The sequence below is a fragment of the Pezoporus occidentalis genome, unplaced genomic scaffold (assembly GCF_034315485.1).
Source record: "Pezoporus occidentalis ecotype Australia unplaced genomic scaffold, CSIRO_AGI_Poc_V1 ctg3, whole genome shotgun sequence".
In the NCBI taxonomy this organism is placed as follows: Eukaryota; Metazoa; Chordata; class Aves; order Psittaciformes; family Psittacidae; genus Pezoporus; species Pezoporus occidentalis.
The window spans coordinates 10,889,579-10,917,571 of record NW_026914940.1 but is presented as its reverse complement, the minus strand read 5'-3'; the positions used below and the strand labels follow the sequence as shown (position 1 = coordinate 10,917,571).

General features: G+C 38.4%; 1 protein-coding gene across 1 annotated transcript; it reads left to right on the top strand.

Moving 5' to 3' along the window:
- Window positions 1-120: 120 nt before the first annotated feature.
- FAM91A1 (family with sequence similarity 91 member A1) lies at window positions 121-27,993 on the top strand. Its single transcript, XM_062627060.1, has 24 exons — window positions 121-287; window positions 2,100-2,184; window positions 2,923-3,074; window positions 3,966-4,023; window positions 5,697-5,764; window positions 7,006-7,119; window positions 8,163-8,253; window positions 11,293-11,355; window positions 12,406-12,512; window positions 13,348-13,386; window positions 13,492-13,604; window positions 14,436-14,554; window positions 14,967-15,079; window positions 15,278-15,364; window positions 16,142-16,274; window positions 16,956-17,104; window positions 17,562-17,696; window positions 19,202-19,315; window positions 20,143-20,215; window positions 21,446-21,595; window positions 22,050-22,151; window positions 22,425-22,548; window positions 23,415-23,484; window positions 24,863-27,993. The coding sequence occupies exons 1-24, from the start codon at window positions 216-218 to the stop codon at window positions 25,037-25,039; spliced, it is 2,508 nt and encodes an 835-aa protein (XP_062483044.1). The 5' UTR covers window positions 121-215; the 3' UTR covers window positions 25,040-27,993.

Genomic DNA, 27,993 nt, shown 5'->3' with positions numbered 1-27,993 from the left:
GAGACACCACAGCACCCTCCAGCCCGCAGCAGAGAGCATGCGCAGCTCCCGCCACCGGCCGGGCCCCGCCACGACCGCCCCGCCGGTCCCCGCCCCCCCGGAACTGATGTGTGCAGGCGGTTCCGGGGGGCGTAACGCGGAAGCGGCGGGCGGGCGGCGGGCAGTACGGCCCTGGGCCGGAGCGCCTCCCGGCGGCGGGGCCGCGGCTGCTCGCCATGAACATCGACGTGGAGTTCCACATTCGGCACAACTACCCCTGGGGCCGGCTGCCGGCCAGCGTCAAGCAGGTGCGGGCCGGCAGGGTCCGGGCTGCCGAGTGCCCCGCACGGGGAAGGGGAGGGCGGGAGGGTGCCGGGCGCCGTGCCGGGCGAGGTGTGGACTCAGCCCTGAGTGCCCCGGGGTGCCGGCGTGGCGGGGACGTGTGTGGCTGTGGGGAGAGCGAGAACATGGGGCGGGAGTGGGGAGCGGGGAGCGTGAGGAGGGTGCGGGAAGTACGGGTGGAGGGGGGGCACGGGGGTGCGCGGCCCTTTAGGGAGAGCATCTGTGTATGTGTGGTGTATGTAGGGAGAACGGGGTATGGGAGAGGTGTCGGGTGTGTATGTGGGGATAAACGCGTGTGTTTGGGGGCTCTGTGAGGAGAGGGGTCGTAGGGGTGCTTCGGAGGTTCTGTGGGCAGAGGGACATGGGGGGTGGGTTCTCTCTCACCCTGTGAAGACCCAAGACCCGCTGAGGCGGGTGCCCCTCAGCAACCCCAGTGGTGAAAGCTGGCCCAGGACAGGTGTCGGCGTTGGCCTGTGCAGCCTTTACTGTGTTTCGTAGCTTGGGAACTGTTGCAGTGAGTGGCTTGCGAAAGAGGAAACCTCATGAAATGTTGATTTGCTGGGATTAATGGGCCTCTGATAGCAGAAGGGAGGTATTGTGTCAAGTTGAGAGGAGGTGCTCATCTCCAAAGTCTTACGCTGCTTGAAAGCAGATGTTGTTAAACAGCTCCTGCGTGTGCACAAAGGATGAGTAGTGGCTGCAGGCCCAGAGTAGCTGAATTCCTTGAGTTTCAGATTCCAGGTGCTGTAAGAGGTGCGTGAATGATGATTTCTCTCTACCTGCTCAGCTGAGTGCCGTACTGTTGGCTGTGTGATTCAGGATAGCAAATATACCAGTATTTAATGTGTTATCTACTTTAATGTAAGCTCTGGAATGCTGCTTAATTTTGTGTTAGAATGGTCTATATTATATTTGCACTTCAGGTAAATATTTGGATCCCTCTTTGAATATTTAATCGATTGGACCCTGCCTGTGATATTGGCTGTTTCTTTTCAAATACCCGATCCTTCAGTATGCGTGCAACTTGTTTATCACATATATACAGTAAAGTACCTTTTTATACAAGGCTCTTTTTTAACATGAGCATCATGAGGGAGCCAGGAAAGGGGACCCCCCCACCCGAACCCAGATCACTTGCTGCAGATGCAGAGTAGAAGAGTAATATGAAGAATTTTAAGGGAGCAGTTTTTTAAATAAGGCATTCAAAGCATGGGCCAAAGTTCTCTTTTTTATCTTCTGTCATGGTAGTCAAGTAATGTGCTGTGCTTACGCCTTGATCTTGTGACTTAAGATCACTTGATGGCCCTACTTGGGTTAAGCTATAACTTGTGCTGTTTCATTATTTGGTTTTTACATTATAGGCTGCTTAGGTACAGCAGTTGAAGCTTTACCTGTCATTCACCATGCTTGGTTTATTCTACACCACTGGGTAATTCTTCAAGGCTGCAAGATGCTGAATGCTTGATGAAATGCTTGATGCTTCATGTTTTCTAAACCATTTTATTTGAGAATTAGGTGCTTCCTTTTTCTCTTAGAGTGGTACTAGTAAAAAAAAAAAAATCTAAAGGTTGTTGCTTAAGTCTGCATCCTGTGCAGAGAGAGCATTTTAAAGATACTTTTGACCTCATACAGTGACTAAAGATACTGTAACTGCTGAACTGGGGGACTGCCTTGAGTAATGACAGCTGCCTGCTTATGTTTGCTCACAAGCCACTCTGCAGTGGTTTGACTAAAAGAGATTTTGTGTGTGTCAGCTAAAATGCCTTTATGTTTTCAAGGGTCTTGGAAACTCTCAGAGGGAATATGAAAGGCAGGTCGTACTCTACAGCATCCGCAATCAGTTACGATACAGGAATAACTTAGGTGAGTAAAGAAGCTAAGTAACTTCTAATTGCTACTCAGTTCTTCTGTGTGGAAGCCTCTTTATTGTCAACCTGCAAGAACTATCTCTAAACAAAGTTCCTTCCTTCCTTCCGTGAAAATAAATACTTTTAAATGATAAAACATCAAGAAGAGTCTTGACTTTTGAGTACATTTGGCAGCTTTTCTAGCAATGCAGTCTGTAAGTTTGCTGAGTTGACGGATGAACTGAAGTCCTTCTGTAGTTATGCTGCCCTTTTCCAAGGAATTAAGAGATGTTATGAGAGGATTTAACTAATAAAATAAAGCCTATCACTAGATGAGATGCACACACTGGCCCTGACTCGCATGAGCTATTGGCTATGAGTTGTTTGCAGACTTTCAGTTCAGGTTTTATTGACTGTATTCTTTTGTCTTCCCAAAGATAGATAATAGTTTCACTAATTAAAAGGTAATTTTCTACAGCCTGCATGATTTGTGTCTCAATGGGCTGCTTCGTGATAACCTGTAAGATAAATCTGCTCTCTTCTAATGTCGTCCTAAAAGGCTCTGGGAGTACTTATGTGTAGAAGTCCTTGGATAATGAATGCCCTCCACCAGTCCTTTATTTTGTTCTTAACTTTCTGTCAATTGCCATTATACTAGTTGGAATCTTTTCATTGTAACACTGGTTTTGTTTGGGTATTTTTTTCATTTAACATTATAGAACAGTATAACTCTTTTTTTTGCGTCCCCTTGTAGTTAAGCATGTCAAGAAAGATGAACGCAAATATTATGAGGATCTGTTAAAATACAGTCGAGATCATCTCATGTTGTACCCTTATCATTTGTCTGACATCATGGTAAAAGGTCTGAGGGTAACACCATTTTCCTATTACACAGGCATAATGGAGGTGAGTACAGAACTATGTTCTTTTCTTTCTCAGAGATGTTGGTAATGGCCCAGTAATGCATATGAGGCAGTGTCATGTAGTTTGGTTGGTTTTAGGTGGGGTCTGCTAATAAATAAGGAAAGAGTAAGGAAGGCTTCTAGAGAACTGCTTATGACTGTGGTTTTATTTCCCCTTCTGCCCCCATGAGCCTTTCAAGAGCTGGACTTTGTCATGTGGAGCTGGGGTGGGACTTACTCTGGCATCTGTCTTTCTCTTTCGGTGTTTGAGATTTGTGACTCTTCACTTCAAACTGTAAAAGAAATATTTCATTCTATTAGATTAATGAAACAAAGAGAATTACCATTTTTAAAACCCACCACATTTGAATGGTTATTTTCTTTTGTGTCCTTTTTCAAAAAGACACTTAACCATATTAGAAGCTTTTTCAAAAACTGGAAGCACATCCTTTTGTTAAGAGAACAAAGATGGTTCTGTTTTCTGCCAGCGCTCTGGCAACCTTCTTCTATTGTCATTGGATATCAGAAGTGTTTTTTTGTATCTTGTGTACAGTGATTGCAGGCATAATGGCTTACTTGTTAGTTTGCTCTGTTACTACTTTTAGCGATTCCACATGCTGTATTTTGTGTAAAGACAGATGCAGTATTATGTTTATTCTTTCAGTCAGTATTTTTTTAAAAGCTTGAACAGAAGTCTCATTTTTTTTTATGAGACATTTACACAATAAGTTAATGATTACTCAAGTAATTGGCAAGTTTGATAAGGTAACTGACTTTAATAGATTTGGTGTAATTTCATTTTGTTCTTAAAAGGCAGGCAGACTGCTGGACCTGCTTTTCTGAAATGATAACTTTCTTGATGCTGCAGCTAATTTTTTTTGGATTTTTTTTTTAGGATATAATGAACAGTGAAAAAAGCTATGATTCATTACCCAACTTCACTGCTGCTGACTGTAAGTATTCTCTAGTTGCATTACTAGTTGCATCCACTGAGTTGGAAATAAGGAGCTTCTGAAAACAGATTTGTTGGCATCTGTTTGCTTGAACACAAGCATGTGAACAAAGGTGCAAAAGCATTTAACTAAGGATATTAAGGAGCGTGTGCTCTCCATACTGAGTTCCGTCCATATGGTCAGTGCTGGAACTGGGCTACTGTGAGTGCAGGCAGGCAAAACCTTGTGCAGCTTCTGGCCTTGCTTGTATTGCATTCATGTTTGCTTGTACTTCTTGGATGAAAGTCTTACTTGCTCTTGTGTGTCAGCAAGCTGAGCTGCTGGTCGTTCCCTAGTGTGTTTTCTGGCATATGTTGGGCAGAAAGCTTTAGCAAGCCGCTGAAAGGCTGTTGATGCTGCTGTGAATTAGGGTCAGTGAGGATTGAAGGATTATGTACCAGGAAAGAGAGAGAAGAGAATTTGGTATTTTATGACACTTCTGGATGTCCCAGATGTTTTATTGTGTTTTGTGGGTATGGGGTAGGGAGATTAGGAAAGAAAAAAACATTGAACCTGGTGGAGCAGAACACAGTAAGAGCAGTAGCCTACTGCTAAATCTTAGCAAAATGCAAACTGCTGGCTTAGGAAAGGTGTTAATCAAATCTGTCTCTTAGAAGTTATTTATAGCTAAAGACTTAATTCCTCACCTTTGGTATGAATTTATAAAGTTCTCTTTAAGGACAGTGTACAGTCAGATGAGGAGTAGTCTGCAGCTCCTGAAAACAGTTTTGTGTGTGGTTTTGTTGGGTTTTTTGTTTGTTTTTATTTTTAAAGGATCTTGTCAGTTAACTGTTCCTCGTTTGCCTCTATGTAATGTTCATACTGGAGAAACAGATAAGGGAAAACTTTACATCAGTGCAACGTAAGTTGTTGGAAATCTAGCGTTACTCAGGAGTATGGAGAAGGGAAAGGCTTCCCTGGTTTTTGTTTGTGGTTGTCCCCACCCTCCTCCTGCTCACAATGCTGTTATTTTAGCAGCAGCTGTATGTTAGTAACTATGGTGTAATAAAGTTAATCATCTTTATTAACATTTCATCATAAAAACTAGTGTCAAACTAGAAGGTTGGAGTTAAAACTGAGAATATGGGTTTAAACTAAGAAGTAGCTTACTAGTATCTGTTCATAGTTCCTTAATGGTTGAAAGCTAGAGATTATGGAATTAAATTTTGATTGAATTTAACTCAACTGTATTTTAATCATTTTCCTTAGAAGCTTATGTGGCCTTTTATGCTCTAATTCTTAGTTTAGAGTTCTGATCCAGTGTATGGTATGAGCTTTGTAAGGGGGAATTAAAAATTACTGACCAAAATCTGGTGCAACTTTAGTCCTGTTAATTTGAAGCATAGTGTAGGAGAGAAAAGGGTTGGATTATGCCCTGCTACCCTGTCGCTTGAGTGATACAGGATTGTTTTCTTTAATCTGTACAGAGTAAATGAATGGGGAGGGATTCTTGTTTTAGATGCATATGGTTCTCTGTCAAATTCAGTTAGAACTGAATTGAGCTACTATAACTATCCTTTTAGTTTGTGAAGAAAAAGTAATTAAAAATATTATTACAGAAGTAGTCTGATTCTTTGAAGAATGTTTTATGTACCTTAAACCTGTCTTAAAAGAAATAAAATCTTATTTTTCAGGTCTAAGACTTCTTGGTATAGGAAGAAATCAGTATATAGATCTAATGAACCAATGTAGGTCTTCAAAAGTAAGTTTAATTTCCCCTCCATTTCCTTCACCCTTTTCCCCCTCCCATGTTATTTCATAGGAAGTGAAGAATGGAATAATTTCATGGGCCTGGTTAGTTTAGTAATGTGGCATATTGTGTTGTTAATTATATTATGTTTCCTGAAGTTAAAAAAGAGCTTTTTAATTTAAAGTCAAAGTATACTAAAGAAAAAGATGCTCACTGCTAAGTGTGTGTTTGTTTGGGGGTTTGTTTATTTGATTTTTTTAAGCTTATACTTTTAGAGCTATATTTACTCTATGGCACCAGATAACTAATATCTCCTGGCCAGTATAAACATGGTAAATGATACTAGTTGTGGAAGAAATACTCCTTGTTTCTATGGGTACGGTTGAGATCAGAGTTTATTCTGGGATAGTCCTCTGTAAATTTCTATAGCATGTATGTTTTTCTCTAAGACAACAGTAAGGAGTCTGAACAGGCATTGCTGCATGTGAACAGCACATGTGGAAACCATTGCAATGACTGTTGATAGAAATAGACGCTTCAGTTCACAACAGTTTCCTCCTTCAGGAAGCTCTTGCTCTTTCAGTAACTTCACGGTGCTCCTTCAAACAAAAGTATGAAAAATATGAAGTTGATAGAGTGAACCAAAAAGTAATGGCTGTACAATGGAAAAGAAGTTGTTCAGGTCTATAAATAATATTCACCATTTTTGTCTTTCTTGGAGTGACATTTACTCTATCTTTTTTTTAGCACTATGCTTATTGAGAATGTGTGGTACTTTGTCCTTAGAAGTAAATAAAATATGTTCCTAAAATTCTTGGGTGTGTAAGATCCTTGAATGTCTTTAAGATCCCTCATTTGTATAATTTGTTTGCTGTGCTCTCTAACCTGTTCACATTAAAAAATATCATGAACATTAAATTAATTAAATTAAATTTGGACTTGATCCTAATGTGTTTGGATATCGGGGCTTTTAAATAGTGACATATACAATATGGATGAAAATATGGGTTTATGGGAAGACTTAACAGTATCAGATGTAGGTGATTTTTTTCCTTCCCACTTTCATGTGATTTGAGAGAGGAGGGAAATTTTGACTAAATGACAAAGCTAATAGTGTTTGTATGAGTCCAGGCTGTGAATATAAGGTACTTAAAATAGGATGTTTATAAAAATAAACTTATATAAAGGTGAATGTCTGTCTGCACACGTGAAGTGCTCTTTATTACTATCTCAAATGGACTGTACCACTGCAGAAATTTTTCAGAAGGAAAACTGCTCATGATCTGTTACCTGTGAAACCTGTGGAGATCACTATAGAAGCATGGTGGGTCGTGCAGTCTGGCTACATCACTGAGGATGACATCAAGGTATTTCAGTATGGATAGCATCTCTAATTTCGATTCAATACTGATAGCCCCTGAAAACAGGGGCTTCCTTTTGTGTAGAATACACAAAGATTATGTTGCAGGTTTATAACAACTCTTAGGGAAACAGAGATTAGAGCTCATGGAAATTGTGATATTTTCTTTGTTGATGTATTCTGCCTTTCCCTCCTTTGTACTTTCTGTGCTGTGTACCATGCTTTGGTGGTTTTGTGTCAACCAATCTGTGGTAACTAATATGTGTGGTAATGTGCTTTGTAGGGAACAAGCAACAAAATGTGTTTTCTTAAATTAATATTTAAGTCCCAGTAGCTCAGTTTTGACTGAATCTTATATAATTAGAATCTGAATTAGTGCACTTTATATGTTTTCATTGTTTCTACTCCTTGTGTCTCTTTTCATTGTTTGCCCATGAAAAACTTGTGAGCTGACTTAATGTTTCAACCGCACTCAACTTCCATTTTCATAGCTTCTTTTTATGGTTAGCTAGTCATCTGATCTGGATTTAATTCCTTTTCTGCAAGTCTTTTGTTTAGATTGGAACATTTAAAGCAGTAATGAAAGTTTTTTTTGGCTACTATTTGGAATATCTTAGGCAGTGGCTACTTACTTTCTGGCATCTGGTCAACCCAGAGTAGTTAACGTGAAGCACATTACTTAGATAGTGTAATGGACCTTTTCCTGGAATGGTTCCGGTTGTGGGACTGAAGAATCAGTTTGGAAGTTTTAAAGAGCAAACCTATTATACTGTGGACTTCACTTGCCAAATACCTGTTCAATTAAGTACAGTTCCTTGAACACACATAATTGTGTGTGGGGACAAGAATAAAATATGTCAAGACTTTAACAGGAGCCACAGTGAATTCTTCAGTGCAAATATTTTTATTAACAATATAGGTTACTTGCTATATTCTTATATTACTTATGACTGATTTGAGGCTGACATGTTTGAGGTTTTTTATGAGCTGTATTAAGTAAGTTGCATAGACTCATTTCTACTAAAGACTGACATGCTTTCTTTTACTTAGATTTGTACTACGTCAGAGAAGTCTGCTATTGATAAGATAATTGATTCAGGTCCTCAGCTTGCTGGTGCATTAGACTTCAATGTAGTTCACAGTAAGTTTTTAATGAACATTCCTTTTCTGTTCGGAGATCTTGCTTGCTTAGTAAATTCTGAGAGAAGTGTCTGAAAACTAGGAATAAGAGGAAGTTTAACCATGCCAAGTGCAAGGTCTTACACCTGGGTCAGAGCAATCCCAGGCACAGCTACAGGTTGGGCAAAGAAGAGATTCAGAGCAGCTCTGCGGAGAAAGACTTGGGGGTGTTGGTTGATGAGAAAATGAACATGAGCAGGCAGTGTGCGCTTGCAGCCCAGAAAGCCAACCGTATCCTGGGCTGCATCAAAAGGAGTGTGACCAGCAGGTCGAAGGAGGTGATCCTGCCCCTCTACTCTGCTCTTGTGAGACCTCACTTGGAGTATTGTGTGCAGTTCTGGTATCCTCAACATAAAAAGGACATGGAACTGTTGCAACAAGTCCAGAGAAGGGCCACGAGGATGATCAGGGGACTGGAGCACCTCCCGTATGAAGACAGGCTGAGAAAGTTGGGGCTGTTCAGCCTGGGGAAGAGAAGGCTGCATGGAGACCTCATAGCAGCCTTCCAGCATCTGAAGGGGGCCTATAGGGATGCTGGGGAGGGACTCTTCATTATGGACTGTAGTGATAGGACAAGGGGTAACGGGTTAAAACTTAAATAGGGGAAGTTTAGATTGGATATGAGGAGGAAATTCTTTCCTGTTAGGGTGGTGAGGCACTGGAATAGGTTGCCCAGGGAGGTTGTGAATGCTTCATCCCTGGCAGTGTTCAAGACCAGGTTGGACGAGGCTTTGGGTGATACGGTTTAGCGTGAGGTGTCCCTGCCCACGGCAGGGGTGTTGGAACTGTATGATCTTAAGGTCCTTTCCAACCCTAACTATTCTATGATTCTATGAAGTGTAGACAGGTGAAGCATAAGAGGAGGTAGAGGAAAATAAAAGCTTGCGTGGACTTCAGTCTAGATCTTGTGAATGATTTAACAGTGAGCCATTAGCAGCTGTTGCTCTGTTATTGTTTGATTCAACAAATTCTTTCATTATAAACTGTCAGTAAAGACTGTGGGGGAGAAGGATGCAGATGAGGACAAGAGAAACTAAATTAAAAATGTCAAGAGTTGGTAATTCGGGGTGGTAAAACTTCACTCCTTTCTTTTTGAAGGAGAGTTTTTGTGACTTTTGTACTGTTTGAACACCATAAAAGTGGGGTTTAAATCTGAGAGACTGTCTTGTTTCTCAGACTGCAGCTGCTACTGAAGAATGATGTGCATACGTCTGCTCGTTTCAGTGTAATTCAGGTATTAGATACAGGCAAATCATTAGGCAAGGGGGTACAGATTCGCTGACAGACTTCTTGAGGAGCCTGTCAGTAAATTTGGCTTGCTGTAAGTAATCAAACCTGTGCACTGAAGTTTGCCTATGAAATTGAGGGACAGTTCCACTCCCTGTTACTGAAGTAGGACAGAACAAAACAAAAATCCCAAACCAAAGAGAAGGTATGTGAAATTATAGCTCTGGGGTGCATCTGAAATAGTATAGGGCTTCAGAAAATTTGGATTCTGAAAGATCATGAAGTGTTTTCTCTCTGCATGGCCTGGTGTTACTTGTGGAGAGGGTTACAGCTTTTATTTAGTAGGTTTGGAAGGATCTAACATACCTGTTTACCTTAACTCTTGGGTAGAAAAGCAATGTATATAATATTAATGTAAAGGACTGCCAGTAGGGTGGGATTCGATGGGGAAAGAGGACTGCTTAGTGCAAACTATGATGCCATCAGTACATTTCATGTGCAGTGAGTAAGGATTTATGAGCTATGAGAGCTGAACCTGAAGGAGAGGCAGTGAAAAGCACCCTCAGCATGCTGATGGCTAATAATGTCATCCTGATCCATTATTGCAGCTGGTATGTTGGTACACATCAGTTTGCATAGCTGATACATGTCACTGCCTGTGCTGAACAGCAGCTATATCAAAATCCAAGTTAGTGTAGGTTTAATGTAGGTATTTTATTTAAGATTTGATTTGGGGTAGTAATTTTATTAGAGAAATTGTAGATATATACACACATGCTATAGCTGGGGTGAGCTGTGTGTATATTAACCACCCTGGCAATGCTACTTCAGGTATTTAGTAACACTTCACCTGAGGATAGTTGGTGCACTTTGTTCCTTCTGTGATGTACGTGTCATAAATGGAGTGATCTTGGGTAACGCCAAATAAACCACTGATGACAAGTTCAGCTTATTTTATACTGTGTAATTTAGCTTTCTGGTTTATTATTAAAGCTTTTACAGACCTTAGGCTCTAAAGAAAACCATGCTGAAATGTTTTGTGCTTTCTTAAAAGCTTCTTCCTGGCTTACCTACACAGCATAACTCAGTTGTGATGCTTTGCGCTCAAATCAATGTCATGGGGAAAGTGTAATCTTAAAATCTGCCATATTATTGTACTTTTTCTATGCAAAGTTCATCTCTATCTGCTGCAGCTTTTCTGATGCCTTGTGCTGAAGTGCACCAGAGGTAATTTTGGAATAACATAAAAAAGCCTTCTGGTGAAGATGTGAGGGAAGCACGTGTGAGGACCATCAGTACTGATGTGATTTAGTTTGTATCCATGCAACGAAGTATCCGAGTTCCAGCCTAAGTTAGGGAAGAACCAAAACATATCCGGCATCCTCAGCTGACAAAACTAATTGAGGATAAAAAAACCCCACTTGCCAGTACAGTGGTGGTGATGGAAATTTAAGATTTGGTCAGTGCTGCATTCATCTTTGTCAAATGTTTGCTGCTTTGATCATTCTACTGTGCTGACCTTAAGTACTTGTAGAGGTCCAAGTGTACTGCATCAGACTGCAAGTAAAGAACTGTGGTTTAGGGTGACACCTGATTAATATTAGATGTGGTTTATTGATCCATGCCTTGCAAGGTAATGTTCCACTGTGGAGGAAATTAGGAAAAGTTTCTTCAAATTGTGAATTGGCTGATGGGAAAGTCTCCTTTGTATCATTGGTACTCTGGAAAATGTTGTTTTCTAAAATGTTGTGCTTTTTTTTTTTTTTTTATAAAGGTTTGTATAACAAAGGATTTATTTACCTTGATGTACCAATATCTGATGACAGCTGTATAGCAGGTAAGTAAATATTTAATGGTATTATACCAATGTTTTCTTGGTTTCATGTTGGTTATCCTGTAGTTCTCTTGTGTGTGGATAAGTTTGCTTAAACAAAACATAAGAGCTATGACATTTTTTTCCTGACTAAATGTTTTCAACCCTATTAAAACATTGCTTTTATTGTATATAGGATTTTTTTCAACTTGAATTCTTAGGTTATTTGGTATACATGTTTAGGTAAGATGAGATTGTTTTAAAGAGTTATGGCATGAATTAGGAAGTACCCTCCTATGTGTCTGTAATGAAAAGGAAAAATGGCATAGAAAAAATAGTTGCCTTATCAAAAGGATGTGGGGTCTTGACTCCTATTTTCTAGACAGTTGCAATGTTTTTACAGGAATCAGTTCCATCCTTCATGGTCTTGTGACCTCAGCTATAGTCATGGGCTGTGTCTGTGGACTATGTAGGAGCTTAAACTAGCACAGCATGTGGCTGCCCATTAAACTACTCATTATGCTATGCTAGGTCTCAGGGGCTTCTGAATTCAGTATAATCTGCAAAGGCATAAATCATTTAGAACCCGGTCATGCAGAAGCACCTGTCATTGCTGTAGTGGGGATCAGTTAAGTGAAAGTCATCAAAATACAAGAGACTTACTGCTTAGATAATAGCTTTGGGAGTCTCAGCTCAGGAGTGTGTGGTAAAGGTGGGTTATTTTGTGTCCAGCTTCAGTCAGAGCCATGATTTAATCTCCATTCACATTACAAAATCATTTCACTGACTGATGACTGGAAATGATCTGTAGTGGATGAGCTGGAGACTGCAAGACTATGATGTGAGGTAGAGTGGCTCTTTAGGAAAGCATATTGAAATTATTACTCAAGGACTGGGAGAACTTTAAACACCATGTATACTATCTTTAGGCTTTTATTCTTTATGACTGGTAAATCCTCAAAATTATGGGTACTGTGAAAACCAAATAAGCATAAACTTATTTTCTGGTTTCATGTGGTTTCAGTTTAATAAGGAAAGTTACCAGATCGTAATTTTGCAAGTAATTCTTTCTAGTGCCACCACTTGAAGGTTTTGTGATGAACAGAGTGCAAGGTGACTACTTTGAAACGCTCCTGTACAAGATATTTGTTTCAATAGATGAACACACTAATGTGGCAGAGGTAAGTAAAAACCTGTGTCGGGGAGATAGGAGTATTTGAAAGGGCTCAAAGCATATTGCTGCAAATACTTAAGGCAGAGAGGTGGATCAGTATCAAGTGATTTTATCTAGAGGTATTGCCAGGCTTAAGATCCTACCTGTTTATTTTGAATGTAACTAACTGTGCTTCAGGCTCAAAGTGCTGCCTTCAATTCAATGAATCAATTCATCAGCTGGAATGAATTCATACAGTGGTCACCAATGTAGAGTATTTTATATAACCTACAACTGGAACAGAATCTGCTTTAATAGTATGCAGTAAAGGAGATAACTAATTTTTTTCCTTAGCAGTGAAAACATGCAGGGTGATGGCTTAAAGTAGGAATGTAACTTTTGCATAAGTACTTCTGAAAACATTTCTCATACTAAAATCATATAAGTACGTATTTTCAAAACTTGGTGAATACGCACCTGAAAAATACCTATTGAATATATCCCTGATTTTTTTCTTCTTTAACTATCTTCTGATGTACATAGTTCACCCAGAAATCATACAGTGGAAGATAACCTCATATTTCTTTTGCATGCTTTCAAGTGGCACAATCATAGTATAGAATAGCATCATAGAATCATTGGAAAAGACCTTCAAGGTAATCAAGTTATACCATTACCCCAGGACTGTCTTTATCCCCTTTTTTCACTGCTTTCAATGAAGACAAAATTGCTCCTACCAGTATAGGCTGGGTTTAAAAATAAAGAAGACCAACAAACAGATGCCAAAGCCCCCAAGCGGTAAATTGCCATGCATTGTTAATACTCTGTTGTTAATTCATCTTTCTATTTTGTTTCTTTTGTAGCTTGCAAACGTCTTGGAGATTGACTTATCTTTAGTAAAGGTATGTGTGTATAATGTATTTGTTGAACTCAGTATGGAAAGTTCAGTATTATGCAACCTGGTTTCATCTTGCAGATCCTGATTACATGTATGTGTGTTTCTGCAGAATGCTGTCTCCATGTATTGTCGGTTGGGCTTTGCTCATAAAAAAGGCCAAGTAATAAATCTGGATAATCTTCATCCATCATGGAAGAATGTTCCTTCAGTAAACAGACTGAAGTAAGTGAACAATTACAAGAATACTTGATCCTCTTTTTATTAATCTGATGATAAGGGATAATAATTTAGCCTGTATATTCAATGGGCTATTTTTGTGGCTGTCACTTAGTGCTGCCTTGTTGATTGTTTGTTTTTTTTTTTTTTTTAATGCCTAATTCCTTACTTTTCAAGCAAACAAGTGTATGTTTGCTTTAAACTTCTGGGGCCAGAAATAGCAGCTGTTACTACAGAAACAGTGTCTCTTGGCACTGCTGTCAGTGAATATGTACCTGAAGTTTGCTTGCTTGCTGTCAAGTACCATTACAGTTCTGTTATAGACACTCATATATATATATATATATATGTTTATCTATATTAAATCTTGGGAAAGTGATGTTAATACCAATCAACAAAGGGTTCTCCAAGTTGAAGTGCCAAGCTGCATTAATTAAGAATTGTCAGGAACTTCTAGTTTTATACCTATTAAGCCATTTAAAATGACATCTATGCCCGAGTTTTCTTTAATGTTAATTCAGACTGTGAGACTGAAGTGAATTAGTTGTTTGTTTTTGTTGTTTTTTTTTCCCCATTGGATTTTTCTTCACCTGTGGTGTTCTGATTTTCTCAGATCTCTCTTTTTCAAAATCTGGTATTTTCAAACCCCCAAATAAAGTTTTCTGCTAAAGCTAAAGCAGGCCTCTGAGGGACATTGAGCTTGACTGATTTAGGGCTTAGAAGTATTGAAAGGCATGGATGAGGTATGCCTATGCATGGACTACTAGCACGGAAGGCAGAGGTACTTCTCCAGTGCTACAGTGACCGATAGATGTGGATTTTAATTCACATTAATAGGAGTACTTTGGACCCTCAAAAGATGCTGCTTTCATGGGACAGTGGGGAAAACAGAAGTCCTATACAGGAAGCTGGGTCATCAGCCACAGATACAGATACCAACAGTCAAGATGATCCAGGTTAGCACTATCAGTAAATTTTAATACATTAGGATCAATTATTTTGAGACTTTTAGAGTGCCATAGGCTGTAAAGCGGTCTAGAAATGAGTAAAACAGATTGTGTAGATCCTTTTTTCATATGGAATATACAGTGGGGGCGGTGGTGTCTACAACGTGTTTAAAATCCTTAAGCCAGATAGCTTTTTTTTTTTTTGTGAAGATGAGGCTGATCTATATTATAGATATCAATTGATGCAAAGATACCAACTTCTGAACTAAGTAAATCAGTGGCTTAGCAGTGATAAGGGAATTCTGTTCTACTCAGTATGGCAATAACTTTTCCCCCTTGTTTCTTTAAGTTAATTAAACTTGATGATTGTATTTAAAATAGAACAAATGTGATCATGTATTTTCTTTTTGTTCTCTATTAGCTGAAACAGCCAGCGTGAGCAGCCTGAATCTGTCTATTGGACACACAAAGCGTATTGCCTTCCTGTTTGATTCTACTCTCACTGCCTTTTTAATGATGGGAAATCTTTCACCAGTATGTCAAAGTTCTTCAATGTTTTATGCCAAGAGTAAATATGTAAAGCTCTAAAATACTTTGACTTCAATATAATACAGCTGTAATTATTTAAAAAAACCTTCTGGGTTTTTTGTTGTTAAGAAATGTTTTTTGCTTAATAAAACTTCTACTTGCTCATTCTATTCTCAAAGAAGTGAGACAGTTTTGTTGTTCCAGAACTTGAAAAGTCATGCAGTCACGATGTTTGAAGTTGGGAAACTGTCAGATGAGAGTCTTGACAGCTTCTTGGTGGAGTTGGAAAAGGTAATCTGTTACATGTTTGACAAAATGCTTTTTCAGCAGTTGAGGTGTTAAATGGCCCTCAAAACCCCAGTGTCTTCATGGTTTAAACCTGCTTATTTAGCAATACAATGGTAAGAGCAAGCACCTTATCATATCGAGCCTAAGTGGTTCAGTTAAAGTGTTTCTGATTCACAGCATTTATATGTCTATGGACTATACCGGGACACTTCATGCATCTGCGTAAATATGGTGATTCTGATGGGCAAAGTTGAGTTCACGATCTACATTTGTCCAATGTATCTATACATACCTGCATTAGGGCTTGCTAAGTGTAAATCACTTTTTTTTCTAGTAAGGTGTTAATATTTCCAAAAGCCTGCACATCATTTTTGTAGGAAAATTTGGCCATTATGTCCTGGAATGTTTAACCTATCTACCTTTTAAAGATAGTTCCAGAAGGACAACTAGAGAATTATGTAGGAGGACTGCTATTAATTGCTGTATCATTTTATACCAGTCAGGATGACTGGACATTTAAGTCCTTTTACCTAAACTCTTGAGTTGTGGTTCTGATTTATAGATACTGTCTTAGTGTACTTTTTGACTGCCATGGTCAAGACTCATTTTTGATTTAATAGTTGCTGTAGATCACCATTGCATTTAAGCTTCAGGGTTTTTACTCAATTACAAAGCTTTACAATTATCATTTGTTATTGTCATTAGTCTTTCCTGTTGTGTAATTGATGCTTGTGGAAACAACCTGCCATTTTTGTGCATTTGTTTTCATTTCTTGTTTAGGTTCAAAGCACAGGTGAAGGAGAAGCACAGCGGTACTTCGATCATGCACTAACACTGAGAAACACAATCCTGTTTTTGAGGCATAATAAAGACCTAGTGTCACAAGCTATGCAGCCTGATCAGCCCAGTAACGGTACAGTGAATGCCTGAGGAAATCCTTTTAAGTTTGCTTGCTTATCTGCTGTGGACTCAGCTTTGTGATTAAGCTGCTATTTCAGAAAGCAATCTGTATCCTACAAGTTTAAGAATATTTTAGAGCCAAAACGTCACTTTTTCATCATCCTTTGAACCTGCATTCTTGGGGTTTGCCTATTGAATGACAGATGTGGTTGGCAAAGCTTGGACTTAAGATCTAATGCAACAGATTAAAGCATAATGATGGCAAGAGAAGCTGAACTTGGGGAAGAGATTGGTTTCAAATCGTGCTTCTGAAAGCCATATAAAGGAATCATTGTTTATTCAGGATTGTTCTGTCACAGTAACATTTTTCAAGTCATGAAAGAGAGGGTAGTCTTCTAATGAGCATTGATTTCTTTTGTTTTTCAAATCTTACCTTGCTTCCTCAGTATCTCTGTGCTTATTTCTTGGCATCAGTTCATTCCTGAGGAGCAAACTGCAGTTCTGTGCCAGACAATCCAGTATGACTTAAATTGCTAAAATGATGTACAGATTTATTAAAATTCATTCCAATCATTTAAAACTTGTAGAAAATATTGTATTCATGGCTTAGAGGAGAATGGAAAATCTGAAATCATAGGTTGTGTTGTATGTTCCACTTTAAGTGATGATTTAATAATCTTACATTTTCGCATAGGTTTTCCCTTGGACCTCTTACGATGTGAGAGTTTGCTTGGCTTGGATCCAGCTACCTGCAGCAGGGTTCTCAACAAAAACTATACTCTGCTGGTTTCCATGGCACCACTCACCAATGAAATTCGACCTATCAGCAGTTGTACACCTCAGGTGAAAAAATACTGGGGTTTTCCCCTCCTGGTGTCTAGAAATACACTGTCTTCATAGCTTTGTTTTGGATACATGTAACTGATATTCCTTTTAAAGTGATGCAGTTATTGACAAGTAGAATAGTATTGCAGTTCACAAAAAAAAATAAGTGTTTAGTGAGGGAAAATTGGACTATTTAGTAAATTAAATGTAATTTATTGACTTTACTTGATAAATTGTTAAGGACAGGTATTTTGTTCTTGAATTTACATTCGTCAAAATACCTTACTTGCACCTTTCTGTAGAGTCTTGCAGTACTGAGCTAACCACCTAGAGTATCATCGATAGCATGGATTTGAACTCCTATGCTGACAAGCTAGATTTATATTTATTTAAAACTGTTGATTCTGAAATTATATCTGTGCATATAACAGTTGCAGTATTAAGTTCTTTCTAATTTCTTGAATAATCTCTTTAGCATATTGGACCTGCAATACCAGAAGTTAGTTCAGTTTGGTTCAAACTGTATATTTACCACATAACTGGACAAGGACCACCCTCTCTGTTGCTCTCTAAAGGAACACGTCTTCGAAAGCTTCCAGACATCTTTCAGGTAGTGTATGTGTGGATTTATTCTCCCTCCCTTCTCCAGACACTTCAAAGATAGGTTGTATACTATTTAGGGGTAAAGAATGAAGTCAGGTGTAAAGCAAATATTGTGTAGTATTTTGGTTTGTTTTCTTTTCTACGTTTTGAAAAAAGAATGCTTCCTTGTCACAATGTGAGTCCAGTGTATTTGGTGCTACCCCCTTCAATTTTAGTGTAAAATGTGGTACTGCAGTCACTGTGAATTTAATCAGTGCAAGTGATTGACTCATGCCTGAAAGACTTCAGATGCTACCTTGTCTCATTCTCTCTCTAAGATGCTAATAAAGGCAAATTTGCCACAGAGAAGTACTGCTGGGTATTGTGTATGCTAGTTAAATCTATGTGGAAGTGGCGGTGGCAACTTACAAACTTGCCTGAACCAAAAATCATTGCATCTATTGACTTTGATTTGAAAGGCTGGAGACACTTGGCAGTGTTGGGGTTTGGTTTGGAATTGGTAAAATAATATTGTTCAAATATACAGTTGCAGAGAGGCCTCCACAGTTTTCACCTTATGATTCTGAGTAAAGACTTGAGGAGCTAAATACATTAAAATGGTTTGGAGACCTTCAGCAGTCATCTCTGGCTCTAGGATTTGTAGATTATTTTCCATTCCTCATACCTTTCACGTGGCCATTCCCTTTCCAATTTCAAACATTTTATAGTTACCTCTAAGATTCACTTTAAGATAACATAGGATTAAATGGATCAAGGCTTCTAAGCAGTAAGGCCATTTGTGATGAGCTTGATTCAAACCTTAGTCTGTCATTAGCTTAAACTACCAGTAGATGTATGGAGGGTGCAGTTTTATTCATAAAAATCATTGTGTGGTAGCCTTGGAAAACTTCAGTACTGCTTGAATCTGTGTCCTAATAGCTGAGATTTTCTTGTACTAGATGATCTCACATTCTGCACTATCACAAACTTACTGGAGCTTTTTTCCTCTGTGTGCATATGTGAATGCTTCTCTCTTATTGCTGTTTTGCAGTGTCCTCTTAAGGAACTGTCAAGACATTTCTAGAAATCTTATGGAGATGCAGGGGAATTGAAAACTGAGAAACGAGGGTTTCCAGTCCTTCCCCCTTGGATAGGTATTTTGGGGATCGATACATCATTGTTCTTCGTAGACACTGTTACTTTATCTAGTTTATATTTTGCTTTTGAATTTGTGGGATGTTTTTCATCTCCTATCTGCTAGGAGGCTGCCATAATGGCCATACAGCTCTACAGGAATGGGTGGGAGATGTCTCCTGTTCAAAATAGCATCTTAACTTTGAGGTTGGCAAACTTCTGTCTTTACCAGGAATATGCACATGAGTGATCCTTGGTACAAAGTATTACGCTATGGAGTTGTAGTTACTTGTGGTAACGAATTACAACAGTAGGATAATGCCTAACTTCTCAGTGTTTTACTTTATGTGCTTGGATAGTCCGTTACTGGTGTAAATACTCTTAATTTCTCTCTTCTAGGCTTATGATCGCTTACTAATAACATCTTGGGGTCATGACCCAGGAGTAGTTCCTACTTCAAATGTGCTCACAATGTTGAATGATGCTTTAACGCATTCAGCTGTTCTTATTCAGGTACAGTGTGCTCTGTGTAAGTGATGAAAACATGCATGATTTTTTCAGTTAACCTGTTATGTGGTATAAGAGACGTAGGACAATGTAGGAGAGGTGCACTTTTGCCAAGAGCTGAAAAATATGTTCAACTTCTGTAGCCAGTACTGCTATGATTCAGTGGTGGTGAAGATATGGGGTTTGAACTGAATGAGTATTATGTGTGCAGTATATAGGCAAACAGAATGGAGTTTTGCTACCTAAAAATGAGGTGTGGATTTATAAGAGTAGGAATATAGGAAACTGGAATAAAAGTGTAGAGCTCACAAGCTTTTTAGACAGCAGTGGCGTAAGGTAACTGGGAGTATGAACTGTTTATTCAGGAAACACACTTTTTCAGAGTGCTTAGTATTTAGCTCTTATGGTAAAGTATGAATAAAACATGCCCCATAGATTGTGTTTGTCTGTTTGAAAGAAGCTTTAAAATAGCTTTGTCTTCTGTTTCTTCTATTCAGCTCAAGTCTCAGAATTAATCATACAAGTAAATAGGTGTTTAATATTGTAAGAAACATAAAATTACACATTCTCAAAGGCCCACTTGTAACTGGAGCAAAGAAGTTGCTCCTCTTTACTGAAGTTTAGCTTCATTGTGTTTACTCCCATGTATTTTATTTAATTACATATTTCAGCTAACTGAAATGCATAAACTGCTCAGAACTTTAATGTATAAATATCTCTATCTGTCCATTTGCTTCAAGGTCACTGTTAGTCCTTTAAAGGGAGCATAAGTAGGGGTAAGCTAAGCTGATGAGTATATCTTTCTGCTTCTAATTTAATTTCTTTATGTTCAGGGGCATGGCATGCATGGAATGGGAGAAACAGTGCACATACCTTTCCCATTTGATGAAGCCGAGCAGCAGGGAGGTAATTGACTGTCTTTAATGTGATCCCTATGCCACCATATTTAACTTTCTTGCACATTTAATACAGATTTTAATACAGATTTTCTTGTACTTGCAAGTCAAGTTAGATAAGAAAATTGAAAGACTATTTAAATTGTTAAGTCTGCTCTGAGCTTACACGTAGTCTTTTCCTTTGTATCTTACCTGTCCTAATTAGAATGTGTTTTCTGGCCTGTCTTCTTTCTTAGCACAGATGTAAAGAAGTAAGTCCCACAAACACCTCTGGATCTTTCTTTGGGCACACTTGCTTATTAACTACCATATTTACTAACTGAATAAATAATAGAATGTATGGAAGATTTTAGCATCTCTTTAACTGTAAGACTGATGAGACCAAAATTGAACAAACAATCTTGATTAGCAGCACTGGGAACTATTACAGAAAGGTTTTCCCTGGGAAGATCTTAGCTAGCAAAATCTATTTCTCTGCTTGGCTCGAATGATTTTGAAAGGCAGGAATTAACATACTCTGAAATACTATTGATGAGTAGGATACAAGATTTGCATAGTTGAGGCCGTAGCCTTCCCAACTGAGGACTATCATAAAAGTATGCATTGCCAGATATGAAATCTAGTAATTTAAGCTGTCACATAGAAGAACCTGGGCCAAATAGAAATAAAGTTAACTTCCTAATCTAGTTTTTATTAGGTTCAAAATGAGTTACTTTTATATTCACTCTCTCTGGGATGTTTGTTTTCTTGCAACTTGATGCTAAGTGAAAAATCTTGAAGGCAGAATCTAAGTTCTAGCATGAACAACTCAATGTTGAAGCTCCTTGTTAACCTCTAACACTGTATCCTGATTCTAGGAATTTCAGATACATGGAACATGTATCTTGTATTGAATTGTCCAGCTGTTTCAGTGCCAGTATTTTATGCCAATCTGATTCCTAGCTGAAGCTTGCCATCTCTGCTGTCTGTATGTGTTTGTGTGTGAGAGAGAGATAGTCTTTTGTTTGCATTTTTTTGTTCTCCTTTGCACTTTTACTGTACTGTAAAATACTGACTATTGTTTGGTGTGGGAAGACTGTTATTATCTGTTATCCCAGACCTCCCAGTGTGATCGCTAAAATGGAATACAACAAGGGAGAAGAGTTCAGATAAGAAACTTAGTCTGGCCTAGAGATGAACTGTAAGGTTATGGAAGAGGCTTCTCATAAAGTAAGCTGGAATATGTGTTGTTTTCTGCTAGACTTCTCTCGTGTGAACATGGGCATTCATACAGCTTTAAAAATGCTGAGAAACAAAGTAGACCTGCAGCACTTTTGTGGCTATGTCACTATGCTGAATCCTTCAAGTCGGCATGCTAACAGGAAGCTGAGCGATGCTTCTGACGGAAGAGGTTGGTAACCAATAATGGTCATTTCTGACTGTGTTCCCTTAATTTTGCTTACAGTCACTTTTGCAAAGGATTAAATTCCTTGATTTGGAACTCTACAAAATACTATCCAACACAGGAAATCATTTCGCATGCAAATCTATTGGCAGTAGGTTTATTATTCTTTGTGACTAGCTAAGAAATAGCAGATACTGACAAATCCTTGGATTAGAACAGTCAAAAGAAGAAAAAAAGAATAATTTCAGAGTTGTGTCATTGTTACAGGCGAGAACTTAATCTTCATAAGTGTGTTTGGGATCCCTAGTGACTAAGCCCTAAAATGAGTCAGGCCATATGTATCTGTATATCCCCTCCTCCAGTTTTATAGCTGTCTGGTCATTAGGCAAAGTTTTTGTCATGTTCCTTACATCCACTGGTGACTAAATTTATGTTAATGTAAGAATTACTTCACCTTTAGGAGAGGCTGACCTAGCATCAGGATCTGATGTAAATGGGAGTACAGAATCATTTGAGATGGTAATAGAAGAAATGGATTCTGCAGTCAAGCAAAGCATTGAAGGTAATAAGATGGCGGATGGTTTGTACTAAACATTTTCAGTCCATTTAGATATATTGGTTTAAGGATCTGAACACATGATTTTTGATTATTGTCTGGGACAAGTGCCACGCTTCCTCCTCGAATTCATTTTCCTTAAATCTGTGAGCAGTTGTAAATGTACTGTCTTAAAAAGAATGAACCATCCAGTGGATTCTGATCTAACTGATTCTGGGGTCAATATTCTTCCTTTGTCTTTTCTTCAAATTTGGTTGTCTCTTGGTTTACTTCCTGTAGTACCCACAACAGAACTGGAATGGGTTCCCCTGGAATTATGCTTTGGCATTCCGCTCTTCAGTTCCGAGTTGAATCAGAAGGTCTGCAGAAAAATTGCCACTCATGGATTATGTAGAAAGGAGAGGTGAGCTGTGATTTATCAGCTATTGGTTTAACAGGTTGTATGTGTTATGTCCAGAGGTTGTGCAAAAAATAATACCTACAGCTCAATGGCTGTAATAGAACTGAGCCAAGATCAGGAAATGAAAGTAAGTTTGGGTATCTTCCTGCTCATTTCCCCTTCCTAGCACCGGCTTGCTTTCTTCTTCCTCAGTGTTCAGGGGTGGGGATAAGAGGGAAGCTTACTTGTAATGCTTTGATGTAAAATGCATTTAGCTCTTGTAGGAATTTTCTTTACTATTGGCATCCTATTTGCCCAGTTTAGTCATGGCTTATGGTCATGCTATCTTATACTTTTTACTGTAGCTTTTCTGTATGAAGGATTACTTTTTCAACAATGGGATTTTGTGGTTTATTTGTTGTTTGGGTTGTTGTTTTTCTTTCCTTTCCCTAGGGCATAGCTCTAGGGAACAAAAATAAGGTTGCTTGAAAACATGGCTTAAGCATTTTATTATAGTAGTTGACCTGCTTTTTAGGTGTGTCACTGATCTGTTGCTCATGCCATGTTACCATACTTTCCTAGATAAGCATGAGACATGATGAATTCTAATATATTAATGTCTTATGTAAAATAGCATTTTTCAATTGCAATAGTTTTACTTTAGTGTGGTGCTAATGGTAGGGAAAATAGCATTTAGCTGACTAGACTCAAGAACAGATAAGTTAAGCACCTTTTCAGTGATGATGATATTATCAAGCTTTCTGTGTGAAGCTTTTAGCTTTGTCACGTGATATTGGGTACTATTAGAGTTACTTGTAAGCCAAGTTACTGTAGTGCTACTAATAAAAATTTGCGCACCGTAGACATAACTTCTTTTTTGTTTTTGACAGCCTTCAGAAACTCTTACATTCCAGTAGAAAACTGTCTCTTCAGGTCCTTAATTTTGTTCATTCATTCCAGGTAAGGAACAATAATCCAGATGTAAATCATTCTATATAGTCTGTCATCCCTTTTTGCCCTCCTACTTGCCATTCTTGTTTGTACGGAAACATGCATGGTTTGGTTTTACTTTTTCTTTACATGGTAATTCTGTAACAGCACTATCAATGTCAAATGCTACTGGTAGTGAAAAGTGAGTACTTCCCTGTCATTTTTCTAGCCTTATTTAATACTTCTCTCTTCTGTGGTTGCTTCTTATGTGTAGTTACTTTCACTGCACAGCACAATTGTTCTTCACTCCTCCTGTTGTAACACAGCCTCCTCTGCTGGTTACTTGGTTGCTTCTTAGATATGTTAGGGAGACTTACTGCAAACCATGGATATTCTGATCTTTTGAGATTTTTACCTGCATCTCAAGTCAATGCTGGTCCTGTAGGAAAAAATAATATCCATTAATGTGTATTTCATTTAAGTTACTTTTTGCACTTACTCTAAGATCCTCTAGAGCTTGGTGTTGAATGAGCATAAATATGAAAAGTTGCATATTCTGAGAGGACAGTTCTAAGAGCAGGGAATAGTGATTTTGTGTAGCAAGTAAGTAGAAATGCCTGGTCTGTAGCCTGCTACAGTTAGCATGGAAGTTTAAGCTAGCAAAGCATGTCCACATGTAGCATGGAATCTGCTTAGCTGCTTATGTCTTATAGTACTTTTCTCTGAAACTGTCTTTACAGAAAGGAAAGGAACTTGCAAGTTACTTAACCAGGTAGTGTTATGGATGGGGTCATCCTGAAACTGCCTCCTTATGAGAATGTTGGAGATTTCCAGTAGGTTTGAAGCCTTGAAACCATCTGTCAGTCTCAAGTGGCTCCTGTTCTAATCTCTCAGATCTTTTCTCTGAGATGCACTTTTATTGCTGATGATCATAGGAAGAAATAAAAGGTGTTGAAGTGATTTTTAAATGGAGAAAACCAAACTTCTGGGAAATAAAACTACTCTAAATATGGTCAAGTCAGTGCCTCCAAATACATGTATACCTCTTGTCACAGTATGGGATAAACAGCAGTACGATAGTTGTCCTGAAGATTTTATCTTTGCATTCATTTTGCTAGGTCTTTCCTGCACTTTTAAGCTTCAGGCTTCCCTGAAGGTTTCTTGGAAGCCAAATAATGTATGCAGAGATGCAGGTGAGGCAGCTGTATGCTTATTTCATACTTCCCTTTGTTTATTCTCTTTTTTACTTCCATAATGATTTGGTATTTATTGGATTAAAGTAACACACTTCAGAAACAGTAAGTGTATTTGTGGATTAGATCAGCCTGTTATATTCGACCTGTTAAATCCTTCATTGTTTGTCTTGCTTTTAAGACACTATTTTTTTTTTTATTCCTTTTTCTTTTAGGAAGGTATTTCAGCACTGGATCAGCTCCATGATGCTGGTTCTTCAAGCTCTCTTTTGCAGCCTATTTCTGCAGATATGGGTGTTCCACTTCCTGCCAAGAATCTCGTGTTCAAAGAAGGCGTATTATCCGAATGGAATGGATGGTCCCCTTCCTCAGTCTTTTTCAACCACACCTAAGGAACAGGTCAAGTAGGGGTTCTCATGCATTGATCACTAAATGCCTTTTTTCTATTAAGATTAATTCCTAGTGCCAACCACTAAGAAGTGTACTGCTGCTGCAGCATAACCCGTGTAAAAGTAGTGTTACAAAAATGTGTTGTGTTGCAGTACTGGGGAAGTGCTTAAAACTGTCTAGAACTTGTTACTCATTACTGCATATCTTGCTGCAACAGAGAGCTTTTTAGCTGTCAGCACTATTTTTATCTTGAGACAATCTTTCTTTTATAACTAAACATGCCCTTTCTAGGCTTTCTGATGATTGTTAAATTTCTATGCTGTCACCACAAAATTGCAATAGTAGTTTTCTATGTTCATTACTCAGACATAAATTCTGTTTAGTTTTGTACTGTATTACTGAAGATCTTTCTGTATAAAGGTAAGAGATTCAGCTCTTCCTCTGAAAGCTCAGTGATACCAACTGTTTAAAACAAAATATCATGGTGATATGGGGCATTAAGAATTGTTGAATTCTGTAGTTCAGCTTAACACTGGGGCCTTGGCAGATCAGTACAATGCAAAAATTGGATGCTTGCAGGAGGCTGAGTTAGTGCAGACTCAAAGGCCTGCTGATGATTTAAGGCCACTTTAAAGACGAGTGGTGCACTTTCACCTCTGGCAGAATTTGGAGGTACAGAAGTATGGAAGGGCTGAAGTGGCTGGCTGTGCTCATGAGGTACTTCATGATAAGGGATTCATCTTGTTCTTTGTATAAAACCAGGAGTGACTGAGATTTGATCCCACTGGGAGTTAGTCCCTTATTGTTTGAAGCTGGTGATGATTGCTGTGGGAAACTGATATTGTAAGTTGGGTTTAAGGTAGATAACTAGATCTGTCCTGTTGATTAATGTTCATAAGAACAGAGCTCTTGATTTTTCATGATAGTCATTAGTAAAGGAAGATGACAGCAGAGAATGTGTAGGCAGAGACTTCTCTGAATCTGTTTTCCTTGAACCATGAGCTGCTGCTGCTGACAAACATTAACAGTGGGCTGTTTCATTTAAAATCACACTCTGGCTCTATTTGTATGGGGTGATTTTATGTAGCATGATTTCACTTTGTTTATGTTAGGCATTAAAAACTTTCTGCCTGCTTAAAAAGAATCTCCCATTTAGCACACAAAGAGAAGAGATGTAAAATGTTAAGACCCAGCTGTCTAAAGAACTCTGCCAGCTCTTCTTTACTGGAACTGCCTTGTTTTAAATAGTCATCATTAAAAATGAGACTTAACTATCTTGTCGTCACAAGCCTACAGTATGTGATGGACCAAGAATCTGTGGCATAGATGATGGTGGACGTCAGCAAGGAGAAAAATGGCAACATTTTGATGTGTATCTTTTTCTGCGTGGCTGTAAGAAAAAACATGACAGAAGTTTGCAAAGGACAAACATACCACCGCAGGATAATGCAATGACTTCAGTTACAACTGTGAAAATCCCATTCTTCCTTTTTACCTATGCTTTATATACATTCCTAAAGTGTAAGTGTAGGACTTGGGCTTTAAGAAACTGGATCTGTAGTACTTAAGTTTGCTCAGTGCTGCTTTCTTACATCTGTTGTGTTTTTGTATTTTACCAACAGCAGCTGAACTTGGTATTTTGCATATATAATGGAGCTAGATTATCTATATAAAGTCGATCATTTACACTACAGTGACTTTTGTACTGGATGTGCATATTCTCCATAGCATTTTTTCTAAGTTGCCTTATTTCCTTCAAGAGAAATTTAAAGAGGAATAGGATGTCAATCTGCTAGAAATGCCAGAGGAAACATTTACTATGAGAATTGTTATGTGGAGGTTAAGCTAATATCTAAGCACAGTAGAGGAACTAAGCAGTAGGTGATGTCTTACACTTTAAGTACTGTAGATATTACTTTAAGTGCTACAGTGAGCTGCAGTAGATGAGCTAGTTTGCTGTATAGTATCAAATTTTGCTACACACTGTCTGTACTGGTATGTAAAGTGATGACAGTGCAACTTGTATGGAAGTTTGAAAATAGATGAAAATTTCTCATTCTCACTGCATATTCTTCAGTGTTACTAAGTGAAGGATACCCTTTGTTATTAGGTTGTCTAAAGTCAAGTTTCTAAATAAAAATAGCCTGCTCTTCAGAGTTGTTAAATACCCATCATTTTACAGTTACTGGTGAGAATGCCAGATACATTACAGTTTCTTAGAACTGAAGCCACTCTAATTTCAGTATCAACACTAGCTTAGGATCTTGTTCAAGTCTGTATATCTGAAGTTTACTGAACAGATTGCAACCAAAGAAGCCCATGAAATACCTGAAACTCAACTACAGCACCAGTGCTTGGGATGGTCCAGAGGCTTTACTCCAAGTATGTGACTTTTGTTTTAAATATGGTGTAAAAAATAAGATCTCAAAGATCTTCATACCAAAAGAATCTATTTTATATTGTATTGCAAATAAAGAGAAATTAAATCAGTTTCTTTTCTTCAGGTAGTTTTATTGACAGTCATGAAAATCACATGCATTGCGCACTGTAAAGCTGTTTGAAGTTTGTCTTCAGTGAGGTTTTTAACTTGCATAAGAGATGTTGGCTTTGTGCTCTGGCACAACCCAAGTAGTGTTCAGTCTAGATGCATATACCTAAAGATATTCAGAAGCCAACTAGAAAGTGTTATGTTTGTTTTCAGGTTTTTTGATCATGACATTACTTCACAGTTCTTTTTTCTTTTGTTGTTCTCAAATCTTTCTTTGCTTCCTTGTTCAGTGTTCCAGATGGTTTGTATTTGTATGATGATTTTAAAGTACAGCTGTAACTGAACACAGTTGTGCTCTTCCAGTGTGACATTGTTAATATTATACATTGAACTGTACAAAGTCAGTGTTCAATTAAATTATTGGCACATGTAACAAATGTTTACAAATAAACTGTGGTGTAGGTTAAA

What these genes read in the sequence shown, in the direction of transcription:
- FAM91A1 (XM_062627060.1), top strand. Translation starts at nt 216, where the DNA reads ATGAACATCGACGTGGAGTTCCACATTCGGCACAACTACCCCTGGGGC. An exon ending in TGCCGGCCAGCGTCAAGCAG is followed by an intron (nt 288 to 2,099) that starts GTGCGGGCCGGC and finishes TATGTTTTCAAG; the next exon opens with GGTCTTGGAAACTCTCAGAG. An exon ending in AGCTTCCAGACATCTTTCAG is followed by an intron (nt 17,697 to 19,201) that starts GTAGTGTATGTG and finishes TCTCTCTTCTAG; the next exon opens with GCTTATGATCGCTTACTAAT.